At 32.3% G+C, this 23823-nt stretch overlaps 1 protein-coding gene across 1 annotated transcript; it reads left to right on the top strand.

Moving 5' to 3' along the window:
• Positions 1 to 1994: 1994 nt before the first annotated feature.
• On the top strand, positions 1995 to 23463 carry LOC119188406 (corticotropin-releasing factor-binding protein-like; the record flags this gene model as incomplete). The annotated part of the gene is given in 5 exon segments (XM_037440809.1): positions 1995 to 2429; positions 20878 to 20983; positions 21628 to 21788; positions 22775 to 22970; positions 23285 to 23463. Coding segments are annotated over 5 exon segments (711 nt in total), but the record flags the coding sequence as incomplete, so codon positions are not given.
• Positions 23464 to 23823: the final 360 nt, after the last annotated feature.

Genomic DNA, 23823 nt, shown 5'->3' with positions numbered 1-23823 from the left:
ATTACGTTAGCATTATATTTTTGCGTGATCGTCTCATGTTATATCTTTAAAGCTTTTACCGTGTATTCTGCAGCTACGTTACGTTTATATACGCATTAAATATTCAAATGATTCAAAACAGTCAGTTGTACGGAATAAAAACCTTTTACTTATGCGAAAGTATAGCAGTCACTTTGTAATTACTATATGACACAATAATATTATCCTAGTAGAGTTGGGTAAGTTTTTGCAGATGCCAAAACTGGATAAAACAAAAAAATATATAAAGAATATACGAACGTTGCGGTTTCCATATTATATTTATTAACGGCTATATTTGAACGTATAAATTCAAGTTGATTCTTTGAAATCTTTTTCTATATCATTGTTTACTCATGAAATATAAGTCAATATGAATGCCTGTTACTGTTTCAAATTGCGGCTGCTATTTAAATAGTCATGTGTATGAAGAGGCTTATTGTCGATAGTAATTATCGCTCGCGGCTTAAAGCTTATTTTTAATTTTTCCTTTGATTACGTACAATCGTTTTCTTTCACATGTCCTTCAAGGTCCACTTCAAGAATGTTGCAGAAATGATTTTTGTTACTGCTCGATACGCGGCGGCGCGTGTAGTTTTGTAACCCGCCTGCCGGCCTGCTCGATGTGTAACCCAACTTTTTTATTTAGACATGGTTTAGTGACCCCAATGCACCTGATGGTAAGCGAAGTTGATACCAGATACAGTGATTGATTATCCCTCGCAAGTCGACACAATTATGCCGGCTAATTTAAACGGAACGCGACACACTTACGTGGGCCACGTGTGTTTAACAAACTTGTTTACAGTGCCCGTTATCTGGGGGAGTATAATTATTCTACCATCATCTCGGAAAATCTTATTAAAATTACTTCACTTGTTACGAAATCTGGGAATCACACCTAGGACCACGCAGAACATTGACCACAGACGTTGCTACTAGAGTAATGAGGCGATAAATGATTTCTTTGAAACACATTTAAACATAGTTGTGTTGGCATCAATTTATCAAACACTATACTATATGCAGGGAATGGAAAAGCTAAATGTCAACAATTGACGGCAGTTTTCAATTATCTCTATTGTTTGCAGTGTAATTACCAAGAATTAAAATTCATATTATACTTCGAAAAAAAGTTGACATTTATTTGTTTCTTTTATTCAGTTATGGCGTGGTTGATTTACACATCATGATACGAGATGATTATGTTCGTATTTTAGTAAGTTATTGGACGATGTATAAGAACTGTTAACTTCTTTAAATACGATAAGATAAAAAAATGCATTAAAGTTATGTTTATTTTTCATAAGTAGATAAAACATAGCAACGAAAGTGAACGAAAATGGATATTTTTAGCTAGGTGTTGCTCATTGATTTGCCCGTATGTAAGTACTGTGAACAAGGACTTTTCTGGGATAAAAAATAGTTTATAATTTGTTAGTCCAGGCCTTGGTCGATTTCTGTATAAAGTTGCATCCAAATCTAATCTGGTATTTTTTCGTTTACTACAAAAAAACAGCCAAACATTTTAACAAACTTTTGTTTATTATTAAGAATTAAGATTATTGTAATTTTAATGTTAGATCTTCAGAACCTTCATGAACGCCCTTAATCCGAAAGAGTAGTAGGTAGAGGTTTTACTGGTTCACCCCCACTTTTCACCGTGCATATTCCGACCCATGATGAGATTTGGGTTGAGCCTATCACCATATCTGGGCTGACACTGAGAAAAAAAAACAATATGACGGCCCGATCCGGGAATCGAACCCGAGGCCACTGCACTGCAGTCGCACCGTAATACAACTATGCCACCGAGGCAATCTTCAATAAATAAGCAACATAATATATATCATTAAAATAATACAGGTATGTTTTAAAACTCTTATATTTTTATTGACATTTTACGCGCGTACTATACGTAACTTTTCACTGTACAAACAAAAGATACAGATAAATTCCCACTAGTGTTCCAACAGATAACATTTGAGTCGCGTAATTGTACTGACAGGCGTTTAACAATATTCTGTAAAATGTTCAAATCCAATTTGGCCATTGGATTTGTTGCAAAATTTCTTTGGTGGAAACACAACATGCAACCAAGAAAATAAATATAGTGGAATATTGAAGTAAAAATAGTGTAAATATTTTCGAGGAAGTACAGTGTATGAAAGAGTTGGTAAGCGCAGTCAGGGTGCGCAGTAACATTCGCCAACCCTATAAATGGAAGGGAACTGTCGCCCCATTCACAAGTAACCTGACGCTCACGTCACGGTAAAGTTCGAAGTCTTGCAGAACTTTGAGTCCCGATCTCGCGGTATTGTGAAGTGAAATAGTGATACAAAATGAAAGTATTCCTGTATATGGTGGCGGTTGCACTTGCGTGGGATGCCATTCATTGTTTCTATATGCCGGTAAGTATTTAAAAATTATAAGAAATATTAATTAAATTGAAAAGTATATTTATATAAATTATCTCATAACACTACCACTATTTGCTAATATATGTAAAGAAAAAGAAAGGCTATATATGTAAATTATATCCTTAACACAAAATATTTTAAGTACTTAAAACTTCAAAGTTAATGTTTTATATATGATTTTTGGAGCTTAATAATGAATTTATTAAGTATCCCTAGCCACTTGCAATTTTTATATTCGTTTTAATTACCGAATTCAAAATGTAAACAAATATATTGTCACTGCTTGCAATATAATAATTTTAATATTAACTTCTATTTTCAAACGTTGATCTCTCTATATGTTTTTATTTTCTATAGTACTTATAATTTAATTGTTTAAGTTCTTTATTGCCCAAGAATTACTTAGAAAAACATTTTGTAATATAACAAATTATGTACGTTTTTATTCATACAGCTAACTAACTATTCGCGCATGCCGTGTCCCCGAAGGGGAATAGAGAATTGAAACAGTACACCTACGATACTTAGTATATTTTTACGCCATGATGTAATAGGGAGCGACCATAATCATACATGGTTAAATGGCAATCCTAGGAAATTTAAATCGAAGAATTCACATGTTTTTCTTGCCCAGATTGGGTATCGCACCCGACAGTACTCGGGTTTGCCGCTAGATCTATGAACGATTTATTTGTCATTGAAAAGTATTCCATAAACAATTTTTTAAATATGGAACAAGCGAATAAAATACATATTTTTTTAGTGCTGTAATATGTTATTTTATATTGTAATTTTTTATTATACTAATTTATAAGGAAGAACATAATATTAGAAATCAATGTTGTAGGTAATTTGAGGATTCCGTACCTCAAAAGGAACCCTTATAGGATCACTTTGTTGTCCGGCCGTCTGTAAGACCTTTCTTCATAGGAACGCGTCGAGGTATCAAGATGATGTTTATATCAAATACTGAAGTCTAAGGTTTCTTCCAGCCGCGAAAAAATCAAACTTGTAAGTCTAGATCATCAAAAGATATGACTGTTTATGTCGTATGGTCTCGTGTAATTTGGGATTCCATAAGGGAATCAAAACCTATTCAATTTGATGAGGAGGTCCTCATCAAATGAAATTGAGAATAGGTATTCTTAGTTGTGGCTGTTTATCTGCAGACGTGGCGTTACTAGCGTACTAGTCACTTGGCGTTTACCAACAGCCAAGCGCCTTGTTGGACTAGTCAATCATCCATACTTCCATACTTCTTATCCTCTTAATAATATTTTTAATGGGAAAGTTTGTAAAAAAGTTTCGATCTTTGTATGTTTGTTAACATTTAACGCAGGGGGAACCATAGGGTACTTTCTTCCCACTGACTTAGAAACATGAAATTTGGCGAAAAGCAATGCCCTACAGGGGCCTTATTCTCTATCCCGCACGTTATTTTAACAGTGCGTAACAAGCACGTAACACAACGCATCATGTTTAGGACTATAGAAATTTGGCTTACAAAACTCATTCCACACACATTCCTCGAAGATAACATGACACGGCCACGTTACGCGTTTACACTATCATACAGAATAAGGGCCCAGCATATGTAAAGGAAAACATCTGAAAATCATAAACATGTAATTTAAGGACCAAAGAAGCGCAGTTACTGTTACATATTTATTATTTGCGGTTGCTCAAAAAACCGCATGGAAAGGCAAAGTTAAGTTTTCAAGTTCGAACTTCTACATATAGCTAGAGATCCTACCTTCAACTTTGTACGGAATCCTCGGTGAGAGACTCCAACACTCGTCCGGTTTTTTTAAGTTTCATTTCCTCTATTATAACATACTTCAAGCAGTTTCAAATTAATTTTGCAATATAATATTTCACGAAATTGCTCCCAATTATCTTAATAACTGAAATAAACTCCTTAAAGTTAAATAACACTGAATTAATTAGATCACGAATTAAATATCGGTTACGAAAATTAGTAACCGAATATTTTACCGAAATATCAGAAAATATCGGGTTTCGAAGCCGATCTTCTAGTTTCCCTGACGATGGTGAAAATACACTTTACCAATAAATTTGAAACGCGATACAATTTGCTCAGAGGTTTTGTGCGGATCGCATTGCTATAAGTAAAATTGACCGTAACACAGGGCTTTGATCTACTTTATAAGATTTACTGAGACGGAAGGAATGTTAGATATGTATCATACTGATCAAGAATGCTATGTCCAATCATATTTGTATGGTTGAATAAAATACAGGTTCATATTTATTTGGAAATGCTTATGACGTACAAAACAAATGTCAGAACCTAATAGAGAAAGATAAATGTCGTAATATTTTAGATTGATAAATATATATTATTAATTATATATAGCTAGCTTATGCTCGTGGGTCCGCCAGCGTGGTAAAAATTTACGGAATAAAATTTCTGCTTTATATTTTCCTGGAATAAACATTTGTCTACGTAGTTCCCGCAGTCTCAAACTATTTCTACATACCATTTCATCCAAATCGGTTTAGTGTGCGTGTGTGTCGGTCATGAAACCCTAACAGACAGGCAGATTTGCTGTCACGTTTATAATATACTAGGTTTGGCTCACGGCTTCGCCCTCGTGAAGAGCCTCTCCCGCTACAAAAGTCCCTAAAATAATGTTCTATATCAGCGCCATCTTTTTAAATAATCAGATAAAAAAATACATTATATCCCGTTAGAGCTAATCACGGAAAAAGGACGCTATGTGTTAATTCAGGACATGGTCTACCCATGTGAACAAATTTCGTTCAAATCCGTTCAGCTATTTCTGCGTTTACTTCTAACAAACATACAAACATCAAATCATTTTTACAATTTTTTTGCATTTATGATATTAATATGATAAGCAGTATGAAAGTATAAATGATTGACGAGTGGAACAAGTCGGTCGACTGTAGGTAAACATCACGTGACACGTCTATACATAAACAGTCACAACTAAGAATAGGTCCCACTCATCAATTTGAATTACCAAACACTGTGGCATTTCATTGCGCACGTAATACTGATACATTAGACCTTAAGTCACATAATGCCCCGTAGTTAATCAGCTAGTGCTACAATATCCTTCGAATTAAGTGTAATAATGCTTCCAGAATTCTCCTTTATCATGAAAATTAATAAAGCGGTAGCACCTTCACAGGACTTTAGACCTTCTCAGTAGTAGAGGCGACCCATTTTCATCAGTGCAGTATTATTACAGGAATTTATTGTTTTTATAGACTAAAAATTAAAGTCACAAACCTTTAGTAGAAAGAAATTATGCACACAAGACATTTAGTGGCATAACACGAATCAAAATCACAACCAAATGATCTGTCGAGGAAATTTTAATATTTTAACACTACACAATATAAAAATAAATACTTTATTTATTTCTTCTTTCATATTGACATGAATGTTATGCAAAAGTGATATTAAGAAGATAGATAAAATAAATCAAAAATCTAGTCTTAATAAATGCGGTGTTCATGATCACATGTTTGAATACCACGTGTGTACTGTAGAAGCTCGCTGTCCGCAGGTGTTCTATACATAATACATGCGACAAATATTTCTATAATATTTCGTATTATCATATTTATTGAACAGCTGTATCTAGACGGAATGTGACCACCGTGCACAATGTATATAAGATCCGTCAAAAGGTCATGTAAGTGTGTCGCATCCTGAAATTAGCTTATATATTTTTGGTTTCGAACAAACCGGCATAATTAGTGTAATTGGTTTATCCGTTCTAATTGAAATAAATAAATAAATAATTGTGTCAACTCGTAAGGGTTAATCATCGCTGGTTAATCGATAATCTGTCTGGATTCCAGTCTCTTTACCACAAGGAGTAGTGGAATTACTTTGTCATAACATACTGTGACTTAGTAAGAAAGAAAGCGTAGTAGAAAGCCATACAAAGCCCGGTTCTTAACAAGGCCCTCTATCCATATTTTCGGTATTTTTTTTGTTTCAGTGCAAAACCATCGCATGATTTTTTATTCTTATTTTTATTGTTGAATTTTCTAAATCGTAGTATTGAAATTTAATCAAAGGTTTTTCTTTACATTTATTCGTAAAAAGATTTCATTGCGATTTTAAAATAAGGAGGGCCTCATAGAGTTCCGTTATATTATATAAAACAGTCTATCTATAAACAGTAATTTTACGTGACAATAAGGATTGCCGGAATATGTGATATCATTTCATTCATAGCCCATGTGTTCGTCAACAATAATTAACGTTCCGACTGTTCGGGCCTGAATTTATTTGCCTACACATAACCACAATGGGCGGGTTTACTAACAATTACAGTAAGGCAGACAAATATTGTTTACATATGACGTACATTTTCTTACCGATAAACGCTGTATAATTATATATTATAATATACACTCATATATTTTGGAAACGCCCTTTGTCGACATAGTTTATTTGACTTTCTAATCAGAATTGTTACCCGTTCAAGAAGTGAAAAGACTGACTTTAGATTCCACATTTATACATAAACGAAGCGAGATCCACAGCAGTATTTATATTGCTGAAGAAATACAATATTATGTTTCCCATAATAACTTCCCGTTGCGCATTTCCATTTCTATATTCATATGATATTCAACGATTTTCTTTTTAACGTATAGCCCGGATATTCAGTAGGTTGTTAAGTGAAAGGTGGATGTACGATGGAAAATCTACGGAAACCGCTGACTAAACTGATCAAAGTAACATCAAACACTTTGTGGTCAAGTACTGGATTGGCGACGCCTTAAGTAACTTTCACACTATCTGACGTTAACATGAAAATTTAATTTAGTTCGAAAGCTATGTTTTTGTAATTAAATTGATAATTTTCTTATTTTCGAACACATTTCCTGAAATATGATGTTTACTGATAGATATATACTTGTCTAAAATATTCTTACCTTTCTACAAGAAATGATTATCTAATATGATAAAGAGGTAAAAACTAAAGATTTCTTTATAAGATATATTTAGGATAATCTCTTTTAAAACATTCTGAATAGTTCATTATCATGGTTACAATTTATCAACGGCTTTTTTATCCCCATGATTTGATTTCAATGTAGGCGTATGAAATTCATGGTTACATTATTACTTTTTAACATTAACTCGTGGCCGTGTTTTAATCGAGTTGTTTAACTCGCCGGAAGCAGTCCATAATTTTATTGCGGCAATTCCGTAATTCATTTATATACGAAATTTATGTTGGGTAGGATGATTCGGAGTTTTCCAAAAATAAACTAGAATAAATATACAACATAGATTATTATTATATTATTAAATAGACAACAATTTATAAGGCACTAGAAGTAGGTGTTAAAATCACAGGAATGTTTTTATAAGGTACTAGCTTTTGCTCGCGGCTCCGCCCGCGTTATAAAGTTTGTCAGGCTAAAGTTTTCCATTATAAAAGTAGTAGTTTCCCGGGAGCCTATGTTCTTCCCAGGGTCTCAAACTGTCTCCATACCAAATTTCATCTTAATACGTTGGGTAGTTTATGAGTTTAACACGTTCAGACAGACAGATGCAGCGGGGACTTTGTTTTATAATATATTTTTTAGAACTTTTAAAGTGGAACAATCCCGTCATACATCATTGTTGCATAACTTTAACCGTTTACGCAGCGCAGGCAACGGAAGCTCTCAAAACTTATAATTTTCCTCGTTTTTGCAACATGTTTCATTACTGCTCCGCTCCTATTGGTCATAGCGTGATGATATATAGCTTATAGCGGTCCACAAATAAAGGGTTATCCAACACAAATGGAATTTTTCAGTTGAAACCGGTAGTTCCTGAGATTAGCCATTACTGCTCCGCTCCTATTGGTCAAAGCGTGATGATATATGACTTTGAGCACTTCACAAACAAAGGACTATTCAACCCAAAAATAATTTTTCAGTTCGAATCGGTAGTTCCTGAGATTAGCCATTACTGCCCCGCTCCTATTGAATATAGCGTGATGATATATAGCCTATAGCACTCCACGAACAAAGGGCTATCCAACGCAAAAATATTTTTTCAGTTTGGACCGGTAGTTCCTGAGATTAGCCATTACTGCTCCGCTCCTATTGAGTATAGCGTGATGATATATAGCCTATAGCACTCCACAAATAAAGAGCTATCCAACGCAAAAAGAATTTTTCAGTTTGGACCGATAGTTCCTGAGATTAGCCATTACTGCTCCGCTCCTATTGGGTATAGCGTGATGATATATAGCCTATAGCACTCCACGAACAAAGGGCTATCCAACGCAAAAAGAATTTTTCGGTTTGGACCGGTAGTTCCTTTCATTAGCGCGTTCAAACAAACAAACAAACAAACAAACAAACTCTTCAGCTTTATATAATAGTATAGATAGGTAATGTAAGGTGTAGCGAGGAACCATATTTCGAAATAAAACTAGTTTTCCGATTTTATCTTGGTGTTTATACTATAATTTTCCTACGACGTTTTGAAAACTACGCATCCACTCCACTCCATGACCTCGTTTCTTTAATTTTATATTCATGGGGAAGACGGGAGAAAATTAAAGAAATCGCGGTAAACTCATTTGCGTAAACATAAGATATTATTAGGTAGTTCCTAATAATTTCTATACATTTCAAACTTATACAAACAACAACAATAATTCTCCGAGGATCTGAGTTTCGTTTTATAATACTAGAAGATTCATCGTTTTATTGAAGTTTTTTGATTATTATTCGCTACTTTTGAAATAATTATGATATTATATACGTATGTAAAATATTCTTCTGTACAACTTCATATTTTACAAAGTATCTACGTATCTTATAGCACGGTTCTGAAGAACAAACAGATATTAATGTCGCATTACCCCAAAGTAGAATTCCATGTCACATCAAACTATGAACGTAAAATACATGGCAGTTTACCTTAGCTGTTTCAGGCTCGTTGGCTTAGTTTCACTGGTACAGGAAGTGACTCATTAAGACATTGTTTAAGATATTTTGTCATACATTAACACTGGACACGGATAGTTTGAGTTTATAATATTTTTTTTTGCTTTCCATGGACATTAATTTATTTGCCAATTTTAAGAGTCGGTCTTAAAAATACAAAATAGAAGTAGGTGTTAAAATCTGTTTCGTTTTGCGTTATTAAAAGATTAAGCATTTTTTGAGAGGGCATTGTTAACTACTTCAATAACGGTTGCACTTCGATTAATTTAACCTTGTCTGTCTCTTATGGTAATTTATTTTATAAAGGACAAAGCTAAAATCAGTACCAGGAAATCTTTTGCAATTGACATGAACTTATAAATCCTATTATTTGAATCTTCTTACGCATTCCTTTGTCCCATTTGAATGTGGAGTCGTCGCAACACACTTCAGTAACAATGCTGTCAACCCTCTCTGGAGGATCCAGCCGCGGGCAAATTGAGAAAAATCTGCTCAAGTGTTGTCTGACGAGAGATTTGAACCCACGACCTATCACTAAACCAAAGGGCGATAATATTTATACGATAGTTTATCGCATATTTGAGTGAATAATTTAAAAAAGAGATATGAACATATCAATTTCAGTAGTTATTTTCGTTTCTGTCTGGCAGCTGATACTGTTAAGGCCAAAATAATGTCTAAAACCTAATCCATAGGATTTTCGCTACTGGCAGGATTTGTGTACTGATACAATATTTCAGTATTTTCCCTAATGAACAGATAAATATTAAAACACAAATTTATCTACATTTTTCTTTTAAGAAAGTTAGACGAGCCAATAAGGTTTTTAGTTTGAAAAAAACAGCCTCAAAATGAACTTTGATTACCTATTGTTATTTTTTTATGTTTGTTTTTGTCAGAACAGAGAATCTTATTCATAATATTATGTTTAATGGTTTTTAACCCAAATATATTTTTGGTTATTAAATTTAAATTCTGTAAATTTAACAAGCTTTTGTTTGCGACTTCGGCCGCGAAATATCTTTTTTTGAAAAATTGGTACGATATTTGGAGGAAGGTTCAATTCAATTTATTTGACTTGTCGCCAAATATTTATAAAATGATCTACGAGAGCACGTCAATATTATCTGTAAATGTGTTATGGAAAACGTACCGTGACCTAGAAGTTTGTTTGGGTAGGGTTTACAATTCCCGGAGAAATGCTAACATCTCTCTATTACAATGTAGATAATTATGTTTACGTAATATCGAATTAAAGATAAACAAAACTAAAAAGTACATAGACGTCATTTGTTATTTGATTAGTTTAAAGTTTTTATTATTTTTTAATATATATTTGCATATCTTTATATGTAAATTGCCAAAACATACAATTGTGACTTTTAAAAAAAATCCATTAGTTTTTTTTTCTGTTTTTTTTTTTGTTTTTGTTTTTTTTTTTACTTATCAAACTCAGGCCGCTCAACTTGTGTAAACGTGAATAGGTGCATTACGTTTTCTTTTTTGTTAAATATATGATTAAGGCAGTCCCTTAGAAAGTAGATTGTCAATTAAATGATTCCCTATTTAGAGTTGTAGCAACCACTTAGAAATAGCGGTAGTTTTATGCTAAGCTAGTGCTTCAATATAGACAGTATTATGGATCTCGTCCCAAAAAAAAATACTTTCCTCAATTCACTAAATTCCTACCTTTGCTACTAGACACGATAAGTCCACAATATTCAGTTCAATTCAGTTTTCCTTCGAGTAACATAAATGCTTAAACCCAATAAATTCAAATGGACGTCGGCTATCTGCTGTAAAATGGATAAATTTTGATAATGGATAACCCATTAAAAGCCTTTAAACACTTGTCCCGTCATTCAAAAAAATCTCTCAATAGCCTCTGTAATATAAAAATCTGTTCTGTATTTTATATTGTTGGTTTCCCATGGCTGTTAGTATAAATAAAATTATTTTGGCTGTTTTTTGTTGAAGGTTTTATATATGTATTATATCAATTTAGCTGGCTGATATAGTAAATGTCATTGTAGTTTCCACAGTGATGGAAAATAACGAGAACAAAAAAATGGTGTTACTGTTATACATACGATGTAGCGTAAACTCAGCTAATAGTAAATAAACTCTACTCTGTTTATAAATTCTAAGGGCGTTATTACTCTGTAACATATCCCATTCGTTTTTCCGAAATTCGTTTTCGAACGGTTGTATAAGTATAAATAGCATTTGAATTAAATCCAGAATTGTGTAACGAAGACGATGACTAAATTGTTTTGTTGTAATAAAGATCTTTAAGAATGGCACGAAATCTAGTTTAGTTTTTTATTTAAAAATGGACGTTCGATTTTTAATATTTATGATTTATGGTGAGTTCAATATGGTTATTGATTTGATTCGCTGACGCCACTGGCGATGTTGACGCCATTTTGTGATGAATGACGTCTTTTTTATTTGTATTTTTAGGTAAAATTGTTATCAAAATATGGATATATCGTACCTACGTCTATCGCAGATTGATTTTGTGTCGTGTGATAATTTGAATAATGATATTTTAGATAAAAATATATGACTACTTACACCGAATAATTTATGTAGCAATATTATAAATTGAATTATTCTTCCAGCACGGACTTTAATAGTTTGTTAATTGTATTTAGTATCTACGAAGGTAGTTCTAAACCAAACGGTTTATAATTGAAAGGGAACGATCTTTTTTGCTGTCTATGATTTATGTATGGTATAGTCTGACAAGAACGAAATCCTGCCTACAGGCGCCACTTTTGTTCTCTTGCAAAGGAAATAATTCCATATTTGGCCACATGGCGAGAAATTTATTTTCTTGATGACTCTATACTTTTCCTCAACTGACTGGCTTATATAATTTCATATTATACAGGGCCATTTTAACATTGAGTTAAATAAAACTACATACTCGTTTTTACAATCTTAACCGGTGCCAATAATCAATGAATAACTTATATTTATTTCGTTTTGGAGTATAAGTACTGTGAATATGATGTGAACGTCAGCGTATTTCTGACCGAAAATGTGATATTGCGACTGCCACCAATTCCCTTAGATTAATAGCAGTGACATAAGTTTGCGGTACGTAGTACATGATATATATCAATGGGCGTGTAAAATTAAAATAACTTCTTTAAATATTTATTTTGTTCCAAAGTTACACTTTTTTATTTTACATCTACGGTTCGAGTAATTTATTGTAAAGTGTTATTTTCAAGATGAGAAGAAGGTTAGAAGAATGTTTTGGTTTAGTAACGCAATGTCATAATGGCCTTGTATAATAATCAAACGTATCCATAACGGATCTAAAAGAACAATGATTAGTTTTAAAAATTACAAGAAATTAAAGTAACAACTGTAGCTAATCCAAATCTTTAGAATGGTTAGTAGATAATGTATTTTTCTATAGATTACGGTTACTTTAGCTTATCTGAGTATAATTTTCGGTAAAAATTTTGTTTTATTTCACACCCTGAGTCTTCTCCACTCCATTTCACGGTCGTGTGTTTATGAACATGTTTTTAGATGAAATAATTTACTGGCACCGCTGGGACCCCATTTCTCGGAGTGCCAATGTTAATTTTCAACTTAGCAACTATATTTTGGAACGATAGTATATTGTAGGAATAAAAAAATATTTGTATTAAGTAAATATTTTATTTTCATAGTAACCCTATGTCCGGAGGTGTTAATTACACCGCATTTAAAAGAGATAATTGAATAACAACAGATAAACGTTAGTCTACATTAATTACTTTCACGTCCGCGAAAACGATGGACTTCGAATGATAAATCATAAAACCAACCTTGACCAGATGAGAAACCAATCTCTAAATGTCTTTATAGTCAGCTCTAAAAACGACTGCATAAATTCAATAATATATTAGTATTTCTCTTTATTTTCAAAGCATTTTTTTATATTTTTATATGTATCTTTAATAAATAAACAATGAATATAAAAAAATAAACTACCCTCCGATGGCGAAGCTCAAGATCCAAGCCACCGGCGGCAATATGACATATTATTATTAATGCACTCCCTACGTACTTTATTTTTATGAAACGATAAATCAAACTTATTATGTGCCTATATAATTTAAAGTGTTGGTATGTTTTTTTTACATCCGACTATACTTAACAACCAACGGGCATTAAATTATTGTACCCAGGATTTTACTATTATTTATCCGTGCGTAGTTACCCTTCATATTTTGATATTTGATATGAAGATTCCTTTTATCGGTTCATTGATCGTGTTGGATAGTAAATTCAAACGAGCAACAGGAAAATCGCTACGGATTTGAATAACCTTGGTATTTTCTTGTATCCTTATTTTTTAGATATCGTAAAAGATATAAATGGATAGCTTAAATAACTTGCTTTTGCTTGCGATCCCGCCACCGTGAAAGTTGTTTGCTATAAACAAGCCCATCATACACTTTCCTGGGCTAACGTAGTATATAAATCGAATATATGTGTGTTAATTTTCATCTATATTTATATATTTACTTTCAACAGGCATAAAGTGTAGTAGCGGCAATAGAACGAGTCAAATTAAATTTACTTTATAGGAATGTTTATTTTGTTCCAAACTTACATTTTTTTTACATTTACGGTTCGGGCAATTTATTGTAAAGTATTATTTTCAAAAAAATAATTATGTGGTTTTATTTCTTAATGCAATGTCAGAACGACCCAATAAACCAACAACGTAACAAACTTGCATTTATTAAAAGAATTAGTATAATTGTAGGCACAAATAAAATTAAACCAAAGTACCGACGTTATTATACCTATAGTGCCTAACTCATTTTGTTTTACATAACCACAATGCACAATATACTATGAATAATTATATTACTTGTTAAACTCAACGATGTTAATTCAAGGACACTAGAAAACATGATATTGAAAAGGCCATAGCAGACAGGTCTAACCATTCAAATTTAGCATGTCAATATTAATCTAAAAATCATGTTCTGTTGGTTTGCTCACCACGTTCTAAAGTAAAATGCGGATTAAATATATTGAATAGTTAATACGTTTAAAGAAATCTTCTTAATGTAGTCTTTTTTTATAAAAGCAATATAGCATTACGCCTTTTTGAGATCCTTTCCTTTCTAATTTGCCAGTTCTAGGAATATTTTATGGTTTATCTATAATTTATTTATTTATAAACTCTTAACTATTTCATTAAGCATATTATTTTATCACACGGACATTTTATAGAAAGAAAACATTACTTATCCGTTTTCGTTATGCTAAAATGATTCCAAATAAATTTGTTCTTTCGAAACGATTGCTTCCAAAGATGTTATTTCAAGGTATCTTATATTTATTATTCAATATGAAATGTGGTATTTGAAGTGATAGCATTTGCTGTCGACACCGTTGTTTATGTGCAATAAATAATATTTTACTACCATTGTCGGCTGGTTTATAACAATAAATTTATAATGATGTATGCGGATTGGCGAGAGACGTGTGCGTCACAAACACGTTAGCTGTTGTTATTATATCAAATCAATTAATGAATGCAAAGCTACATTTCACGCCTAATTTGTTCAATAGGATTTTATATTCATTCATAAACGTGAGCCGCAATTGAATAGAATTTTAGATAAAACGACACGTGGAATCGAGGTCTAGTCTCATTTTAATGACCAATTTATTCCCTGTGCTACTCAGAGGCAAATTACGGTAAAAATTATCATTAAGTTGAAGTAGATGGCAGGAAATTGGTGTCTATAAAAATGTACGCAAAAAGTCAATATAAAAATATTAATTAAAAATGAAGAAACAAATGATTATGATGAAGTTATCGCAAGTAATTATAATATTTTCTCAGTAATTTTTGGCGTTAGCATTTTAACTTTGAACAATAAAAATAATTCATAATCGTATCTCAAGGTAAAATTGTAATAGAGACAGACGTGTTGAGTTACTTCAATAAAGTGAAACATGAACTACGTATAGAACGATATACCCCAGTGTACACAGCCTCTATCCTCAAAACACGTGGTCTCACGGTATTGCACTGAGAAAACCCGATCTTCATTAAGCTATGAGGAAAAAGCGCGCTGCGAATTTCTAATAAACTTTTGTATTATTTTATTATTCAAGCTTATTTATGAATTTATTGTACCTTTAACTTGAAGATACATGATCCATTCATGTAGGTAAAACTGTTTCGTCTATTTGTGCTGCTAAACGTGCACTAATATTTTAGGAATAGAAATTAAAGTTTATTGACCATGAGACCGTCGTTACAGGGTAAGAGCATAGAATATGTATGCTAATATATAATATTTTGGAATTCAAGGTTCTGAATGGTTATAATATATGTACAGTATAGATGCTTTATATTATAAGCCTGAGTGTTTTTGTCAGAAGGGTATAGTTATCTATTGTTGTTCATTTTTATTGCATGTTTTGTATCATAGAAAATACGAAATTTTACCTTATTGGCTAGAATCTTAATAAGAACAAGGGTGCTTTCAAGAATTAAAAACTTGTCATAATCACAATTACAACCAGTAATCGAATATGATATCGACATTGGTTCAATTTAAAAAAACATTACGATTAAAGTATTTTTATTCTTTCTTTCCTTCTTGGTAGAATTATTATTGTGGAAATTATTCATGGAAAAGAATTAAGTCGATTGAAATTTAGTATTATTTTTATGGTCTCCCAACATAATGAGCAGACGATATTTGGAATACAACAACTTTATTTATCGAAAAGTTTCCAGACATTAAAGCATTGATGTTAATTATTGTGAGGTGAAAATAAGCCTGCTGCTAGCCATATTGAGGCATGAAAGGTAATTAAAAATATTTGGCTTATAAATTAAATGCCCGGCTTACACGACGCTCAAAAATAAAAAGTATACTATATATAACCATATAAATAATATTCAAAAATATGCTAACTTCATAAACCCGAATAAGCGACCGTCACGCTTTATTTTATATTTTTACCGAACGTTGACATCATTACGAAATTGAATCTTGTACAATAACGAATTAGATTTTGTATCAAAAACACACTTCAATAAAAATAGCGTGTGTATGTAATTTACTTTGAGAAATCCAACACGCTTTCTGTTAAAAAAAATCAATCCCTTAGTAATAAAATATGTGTAATTTTTAATATATATTTTTTTTATGGATACAAAGACCTATTTCGACGGATTAACTTGATTCATAATTTTTCACACTTGATTATATTGATAGTTTTTCCGAGAAATATGAATAAATTATAAGTCTATTCCTATGAGGGTTATAACACAAATAGACAAAACCTTTTAACTCAAAAATGAATTAAATGTCCAATAATTTTAGTGGCTTTAACAGTTTACAGTGGTATCACTTATGATCGGATATACTACTTCCCTTTAATGAGTTTACATTGTCTTACTCGAGAAAACTACTTAGTCCTGCTAATGTAATGGTTTCCCAAAAGTGAACCATATACCTACCTAATCGACGGAGTCAAATATAGTAGTCTTGTATTTGACTATTGTTGATAATACGGTTAATAATGATTTCTTATGTTTAGGCGAATGGTAGACGTCGAACGAAACCTAGTATTCGGTTTTTATCAAAGTTCTTAGTTTTATTATTTTTTTATGACATTTCGGAAACTGCTACTTGCATAGTCACGGATAGACTGAGGAGTCAGTGGTCTGAAAAATAAATGTTATATTAGGTATCTTCACTTTAAAATAATTCGTTTAAGGCGATACCTCAAGGTCCATTTTCATACATTTTGTTTCACCTTTAATCTGGGTAACTAAACAAGTATTGGCAAGTAAAGAATTTAAATTCACGTCTAGTTAGTGATTAGTTCTCGCAGTTGAAAGAAAAACGTAAAAATAATTAATAATCATGGATATTTCGGCCTTTAAAATTTAATATGACGGAGGTATCGCCTTAATTTTATAACAATTCGCTGCTCGCGACCTTATTCACGCAGAAAGAGTTCACAGTGTCTTGAGGTCTGGAGGTTGGTTATATGAGTTCTAATTTAATAAAATAGATAACAGGATCCAAGGCTTGTGCCCGCATTCATTCTTCCATCTTCTCTATTAAAATTTGGATTCGCGAGTATTGACATTAAAAGACATCCGTCTTTTAATGTCAATACTCAATTCAATTCAATTTTTAAAATGCGCATTATCTTTGGTAGAAATCGGTGTTTCTGGCAAGGTTTTGTGCCTTGTTTAATCTAATATAATTTTTGAATTCTTCTTCTGAATGTTTACCAACTCCGGACTTCATACCAATGACACGATAGAAGCTGCAAAGTTTGGAACGTCGAGACCAAAATAAAAAACAAAACCGCCTAGCAATAAATTATTTAAATTCTTTCTTTGTTTTTTTAAATAGTATATCAATAATATTTTAATAACTAAATTAATACAAATAAATTGATTTTCAAGCTAAATAAATAGATTTAGATACAGTTTAGAAATTTGATCACTTCTTACACCGATTTCTTTTCAGATAAGTAGGTATCAACAAACCTTCCGGACAAAAATCTAATTGACAATGAAAACTGTTTCAAAATTGATAGTGTGGTTTAAAGAGCTGAGAAACAGACAGACAGACGCGGATCGCGAGATTAATGTATACTGTTTATATGTTATGGATATTATGTAACACTTACCACTTTTATGATACTGTCCATTTCATAAGTCGCTTAAAACGGATCTAATTTGACCTTAATAATTCGCACATTAAATCCTTCTGGAAATATTATTCACTTCGAATAATGCCTATAACATAAAAAAATTATAATCTGTCATATTTTTATGATAAAATATTGTTTTTCTAAGCTACCATGTCGTGTTATCACTTATAATATATGGGATGTTTTATGTGAAATATTTGAAATTTATTGTAGAAAAGCATTTAAAATGATTTAATAATATTTATAAATTAATTTTTAACCGACAGTACTTACGATTTTGAGCTATATTCGAATGTATATTTAATATTGATTCGTATTATTAAGTACTCTCATACTGCGTTAAAAATATTTTGATAAACAAGTATCAAGATGATTTACAAGTAAAGGTTATTAATAGAATCAATTGAATACAGCCGATATATTTTATAATGACAAATCCGTTACAGATTATAAATCTGTTATATAAACCTGTAATATCAAGTTGTAAAACTTGTCGACAATATTGCAGATTAAAACCTCTGCCAATTTAAACCAACTTCACTAATCCGTGCGGCTTATTTGAATTATTAATTCGCCAATTAGCTAAAAATATTTTGTGAGAGAATTATAAAACACTAGTTTCCATGCACAGCTCTGCTTGCGTATAGCTTGTTTCCGTGATAAAAATATAAAAATCGGTGATAATGTAGCTTTTTGTCAGACACGGAGCAGTTATTACGGAAATTATTTATTTATTTATTACAATTTATTGTACATCAAAGGTGAAAGTACAAACATAAAATAGGAATAATAATAAAACTTAGTACAATTGGCGATTTTAATGCGTTTCGCAATTTCTTCCGTCTGGATCCATTATCCATTCCTTTCGCAGGTTGTCTAACCTGCGAAAGGAATGGATAAAATTTGAGATACTTATAATCAAGATATAATAGAAGGGTGTCGACTACCGAGATTAGTGTTCAAACAAATTTTCAAGTTTATAATATTAACAATATACTTTTTATTTGGGTTCATGGTATTAGTCATTTAATAGTTTTATGTTATAATTTTTCTTTACACATTTAGAACATATTTTAGAACAGCATTCAGTTCAAAGTAGTAAAATTATTTATAAGTAAAATTAACGCACTTTTAGACAAATTTAATTCAGTGATTCATTTTCAAATTGTACCTTATTAACTTGTGGATTTAATGTAACAAAATAGACCCAGGTTTCTAACTTTGGGAAATATTTTAATGATTTCGTGACCCCAAAATCTAAGATAGAATTACGTGATCTTTATTTATAAAGCCTTTAGCCTAAGAATTTTTGTCCCAATTTATATGGAGTTCACGTTCTAATGGCGGGAAGCGCTCGCTCGCTACATTTAAAATCACTCAAGGGCCAAGGATTATCTTAGGAATATAGTTATTGTCGGTAATAACAATAACACTTCTTTTCTTTTTAATGTTGCTTAATTTAAAAATGTTATTTCTATTACATAAAAATAAAACAAGATAACTGACAATAGAAAAGTTCTAAGTTATATTGTGTATTATAAATTCAAATCAATCACAATCTGCTTTAATGGGTCCATCAAAAATAAAACAACTTTATAAAAATCATTAAACACAGTTCGTAAGGCAAAAACACTACTACTAGGAAACTGGCAGCTGCTAGGTCTTACCAACTATCAGTTTACAATTGTAGTGCCTTGGCAACAAGTCCATCGTCTGTATGATCCCTAAAGGCTTTTCATGACGTGGTAAGACGGTGAAACAGGTGTGACGCGTCTCATCCCCCGCACCAGGCTAAATAGATTTGTCTTGGCAAACAACAAGCTTCGCCGAATTCCCGACAGTCTGCTCAATTGTGTTACGGCAAAAGTAGTTTCTAAATTGATTACATTAATGTGTTAGGGGCAACACGACCTACGCACACTTAATATGTCACTGGCATTCATGTAAGTTTACGAAGTTTTAATGCCAACGCAAATGACCAAAGTATATAGGGGCTTTCACACATCATTAATCTAATTGGATTAATTCAAATATCTCATTCAAGTATCAGTGTTACCGTTGTTTGGAAAAAAGGGCTGTCAAGACTAAACAGCAGGTTTGATATCAATGATACAATTGACTTTTTGAAGTTAAGGCGATACCTCAAGGTCCATTTTCATACATTTTGTTTCGGCTTTAATCTGGGTAACTAAACAAGTATTGGCAAGTAAAGAATTTAAATTCACGTCTAGTTAGTGATTAGTTCTCGCAGTTGAAAGAAAAACGTAAAAATAATTAATAATCATGGATATTTCGGCCTTTAAAATTTAATATGACGAAATTTTAAAGGCAGAAATATCCATGATTATTAATTATTTTTACATTTTTCTTTCAACTGCGAGAACTAATCACTAACTAGACGTAATTAAATTACTAATACTTTAGTTACAATTAATATATCACCTATAATAATATTCTTTGTCAATTATCGCTTGCTATAGTGAACATAAGGTTTACACTAAGAACTTTTTTAAAAAATATTATTTGACCATAATATTTACAATATAGTTACAAAAATTACCCAACGTGGTATACAATAAAAATACCACAAAAACTTAATATAACAATTTGTTTGCTCAACGGCAGCAGGACATCATATTGAATTGAGCCTAAAACCTCCTGAAAATTACAGGAGATCCGTGTCCAGGATTCCCAGAAGTAGACTAATTATATTATTAAATACTTTAATAAAATAGATGTTTTATGTTTACAGAATAAGGAGTTCGGTCATGTAAGAAGTTCGGCGCCAGCTCAGTCTTGGTTCCCCAGAGTTCGACGCTTATCCAGACCTGCACATCGAGTTATAGATCCTACTGAAGGCGAGTATTATATGAACAAGATATATAATTAATAATACTGGTCTGATAGCAATAAATATAGGTTGGAAAATTCGCTCAGTCCGGGGATTCGATTTCAAAACATTAAAAAACACACCGAATATTTATGCTAAAATAAATAAAGTAGCAAATTATCGCCACTTTTTTAAGAGGTTATAAATAAAATTGCGTAGTTAGTTATTTTAAAACGTATTTAAGACGAACTTATCTACCAACGCCTTCTATTTCTGGATTATGCCATGCGAGAATCGTATTTGAAGTAAGTTTGATTTAGAATACAGGCAAAACATTGTACATATTTAATTAACAGCGAATTAATACGGTCTTTGTGGTTTCCATTATGTATTCCTTTTACCCTTCTTTATGTGAATAATTTGGCTAATCCACGGTCGGGTTAAATTAACTTTTGCTTTTCACGATACCATTACTATTGCATATAAATTTATTCGTGGGAGGCCACCGGATATATTTTATACCAGACTGGGCTATCACCGTATGTACGATGTAAATCCATTAATTCGATTACTATCAAGGGACGCTATTACGGTCGATGTTATATTTTAAAAATTACACTGTATTTACAATTACAAAACATGAAAGGGATAGTAATCCTTTCGAAAATGCAGATTGTTTCCTGGTGACATCAGAAGAAGGGGAACTGTTCTTTAAATCACCATCAGATGAACCATCGGTGTGCGGGATCTACATGATTGCGGAGCCGGATAAAAGGATCGAAGTTATTTTCAATTATCTCGATGTGCCGTGTGAAGATGGAGGATTGGTTGCGGTAATAATTTGTTTCATATACTGTATAGTTAAACATCAAAATACACAAGACGGTTTTTAATATCAAGAATAAAGGCTATGAAGTAGATAGGTTGGTCGGTTTCATAATTAAGCTGTAAGTTTTTGGTCAAAACCGATCGAATTAAAATGTGCCTTTGAAAAGTCAAAATGGAAGCTGGATACTGGAAAATAGATGCTGATGGGTAGATTGTTCTAGAAATTCGGCTTTGTCGGTTGATCACATAAATTGTTCGTCATTGTATAAGCAAAATAAATTTACATAAAATATCAATTTACCATTTCATTAAATGATTAGACACGATTGTATAATTTAATAGCCAACTATTGTTAATGCCAAGTAAACTATTATGTCATTAGATAGCGGTCATAGTCCAAAAATAGTAAAACCAGCTTCTAAAAAATACATTATTCAATACATTTCTAGTCGTCTTTAAAAACTAGTCGCGTGTGTCATCTTATTTAACTTTAGCGAAAAGTGTGTGTAACATTTTGCTAACTAGTTAGAAAGATGAGATCGTATCAAAGTTTCCTGTAAGACTATTTGCTACAAATAACAAGTGGCGTGTTCAGGCTAACTTAAAACTTCCATTTATCTTAAATCCAATTTTGTTGTATTGGGGGTAGGATATATTTTGTATCCGTTCGAATAGCGACCATCATACAAAATTGTTTAAACCGGTCATAGTGGCCCACGTAATTGTGTCGCATACCGGGATCAGCTTGTATATATGAGATTCCGACAAGCTAACATACTTGTCGACTGGGGAGCAGTCATCTTTCGCCAGTCGACATTCTACCTAGACTCTACTTTGTTTACCTTCACGTGCTGTCAGGTCACTTTGTCGTGTCTGATTAAAATATAAAAACATTTTTGAATTAGTAAAGGTAAACTAAAGGTAACTAATCATATTCCCGCCAGTAGCGAAGAAAATTGTATAAAATTTATTTATTGACTCAACATTTTAGTGGGTAGACGGATGGGAGCTTAATGGGCAAGTGTGGCCTGCGGACACTTGGGACGACGACCGGGTAGTGGAGACCTGCGACCAACGACCGCAACGCAAACTCGTATCCCGACAAAATGCCGCTCTAGTACAGTATCGCGTGCCGGCTCAAGGGAAGGGATTCGCAGTTACTGTTAGACACATCCGAAACGCACGACGTAAGTCTAAAAACAGGTTCATTATACCCAGCGTCGGTTGAGGCGCGTAGAATCAAATCTCATTTATTTCGTAACCACGGTTTGATCCAGCGCATCGCTAATGAACGCTGTTTCGTAGTGAATATAGCAAGCAAAATAAGCGGAGTTAATGCGACTTGATTCTATCCGACACGGAATGCTTAGTCGACGCTGATCATAACAATAATCAAGTCTTTTCTATTTTGATCATATGACATTCGATCAATAATATAATTCCATCAATCAATACAATCTTTCGTTTATTTTTGTTAATATAAAGTTTTGGTCTTTTTTAGCTTGCAACGTGATGGTGTTTGGTTCTGAGGGCGTATATACTTTAAGAAATCACGGGGAAACTGGCAATTGTTCGCTGCTAACTATTTCTCCATCAACTGTGCGTGTACTGGACTTGAACGTCGGGCAAACGATAAAAAAAGGGCACATGTTGGAATTGGAAACTGGACCTATTCATCATGTGAGTGAACGAAAAACTTTTGGATCGGTTACAGTGCAGTTTTAAATGTAGTCAATTTGTCTTTAGTTACATTTAGGTTTAATCACCACGCAACTTATTTGTCAGTTGCCTGTATATTAACATTTTTGCTTTACTATATAATTGAATACTAACATAGTAGTTTTTCGCGTTAGGTTTTGATAGTACTATATTTTTTTAATGGCATATACAACCATTTTAATACATGATTTCCATAGATATCGAACAATTTATATCCTTTTCCCTAGCAGCCATCTAACATGCTTTTCAGATACTATATTCTTTCATAGAGTCGTTTCATAAATGTATTAAAGGAAAATGTAAACTTCGTTTAAAAGTTAT

This window comes from Manduca sexta, chromosome 20 (genome assembly GCF_014839805.1).
Source record: "Manduca sexta isolate Smith_Timp_Sample1 chromosome 20, JHU_Msex_v1.0, whole genome shotgun sequence".
Classification (NCBI taxonomy): Eukaryota; Metazoa; Arthropoda; class Insecta; order Lepidoptera; family Sphingidae; genus Manduca; species Manduca sexta.
The sequence above is the reverse complement of the archived record's forward strand: the minus strand, read 5'-3'. Positions and strand labels throughout refer to the sequence as shown.